This window comes from Limulus polyphemus, unplaced genomic scaffold (assembly GCF_000517525.1).
Source record: "Limulus polyphemus unplaced genomic scaffold, Limulus_polyphemus-2.1.2 Scaffold103, whole genome shotgun sequence".
Classification (NCBI taxonomy): domain Eukaryota; kingdom Metazoa; phylum Arthropoda; class Merostomata; order Xiphosura; family Limulidae; genus Limulus; species Limulus polyphemus.
In genome coordinates this window covers 405153-406504 of record NW_013665713.1, presented here as the reverse complement: position 1 = coordinate 406504, position 1352 = coordinate 405153, and the positions used below count along the sequence as shown (strand labels likewise).

The following is a 1352-nucleotide window of genomic DNA, read 5'->3' as shown; positions in this document are numbered from 1 at the left end:
ATTGATTGTAAATAGTAATAATCTATATACATATAATGCATAATAATTGAAAGGTGACTGTATTTTACAAAATACAAGTTCACTAATACATAGCCAAGACAGATCACTTTGTAAAGACTAAACATCAGTTTTATATTACTGGATACAGTAACATGAGTGCACATGCACCACGTCATTGTAACTTCTGTATTGTTAGCCAGGCATGACTGAAAGGTCAATATAATAATAATAATAAAAACAATATATATATATATATATACATATATATAAACGAATAATGTTATGAGATTTAAGCTATTTAAACTAAACGTTTGTGTTTTCATGTTATAATTCTAGAATGAAAAAAGCATAATTTATATTTATTTCCTAATTTTTTATGGTGTTTACAAGGTCTGTCAAATTGACAGACCCCGTATAGTTAGGGTAAATACTTCATTAAAAAACCTGAATTTCTGTGTACAAAAGACTTGGAATCATTAGTAAAAGTCTACCAAATCTTGTGAAGATACACATACAGTATTAAAAGTTATAGTGTATATACTTAACGTGTGCAAATGTGTATACGAACTTGTGTATTTCATACCGGGCTCATTGCAAAAGGGTTAGCATGTTTTGTAATGCTACATTTTTAAATACATTTAGAATATTTTTTCTTTTGGTAAAATTCTTAGATTACTTAATAATCAGAAACAGCTCTCTTTAAGATTTTATTTTCTACATGTCAGATATTCTTTTAATACTTCCCACAATGATTCTCTAAAAAAAAAGAAGTTTTATGTTTTATTTAGAAGTACAAAAACACTATCTTCTAGCACATACATTTGTATTCCCTGGAGTGTGAGAATGAATCAGTTATTGAAAATAACAAATTTTCTTAATTACAAATATAGTTAACTACCAATGCAAGAAAAGCTAACTTGCTGAGAATTTATCAAATCATGGTTGGAACGAGAGTAAAAACCTAATTAATACTCACTGGTTTCAATACATTATCCAAACTGATTCCAACATATGCAAGTCGTTGTTTTCTGTCAGAAATACAAACAGAAAATTCTCTGAAAATAAAAAACTAGTAGAATAAAACGTTATAAGGTACACCCATAAATTTAAAACTTTAATTGCTGAAAATCATTAAGATTTTTTTTGTAATATTACTTGCTTTCCCAACTACAAAATTTCCCAATTCATATTTTGTATGTTTGCTAAAAACATATAAATAACATGTAACACATGAAAATATTAACAACTGGTAATGTTCTCTGTACTAGTTAATAACTGTAGTTACAAGACTACAAACAATTATATACACCTGGAAAAAAGTTAAGCACCCCCGTGTTTTTTTCAAGTGATTC

At 27.3% G+C, this 1352-nt stretch overlaps 1 protein-coding gene across 2 annotated transcripts in view; it reads right to left on the bottom strand.

The window, feature by feature from the left end:
- The window catches only part of LOC106470339 (remodeling and spacing factor 1-like), a 77851-nt gene that overhangs the window by 3848 nt on the left and 72651 nt on the right, over window positions 1-1352 (bottom strand). The window contains exon 11 of one of the 2 annotated variants that reach the window (XR_002613178.1): window positions 977-1028. Coding sequence is in view for 1 of the 2 variants with exons in the window: in XM_022399667.1 (XP_022255375.1) it covers window positions 982-1028 (47 nt within the window). In the remaining variant the exon portion in view is untranslated. Of the gene's footprint in view, window positions 1-975; window positions 1029-1352 lie in introns of those variants that run through there. The other variant, XM_022399667.1, reaches the window with a different exon arrangement.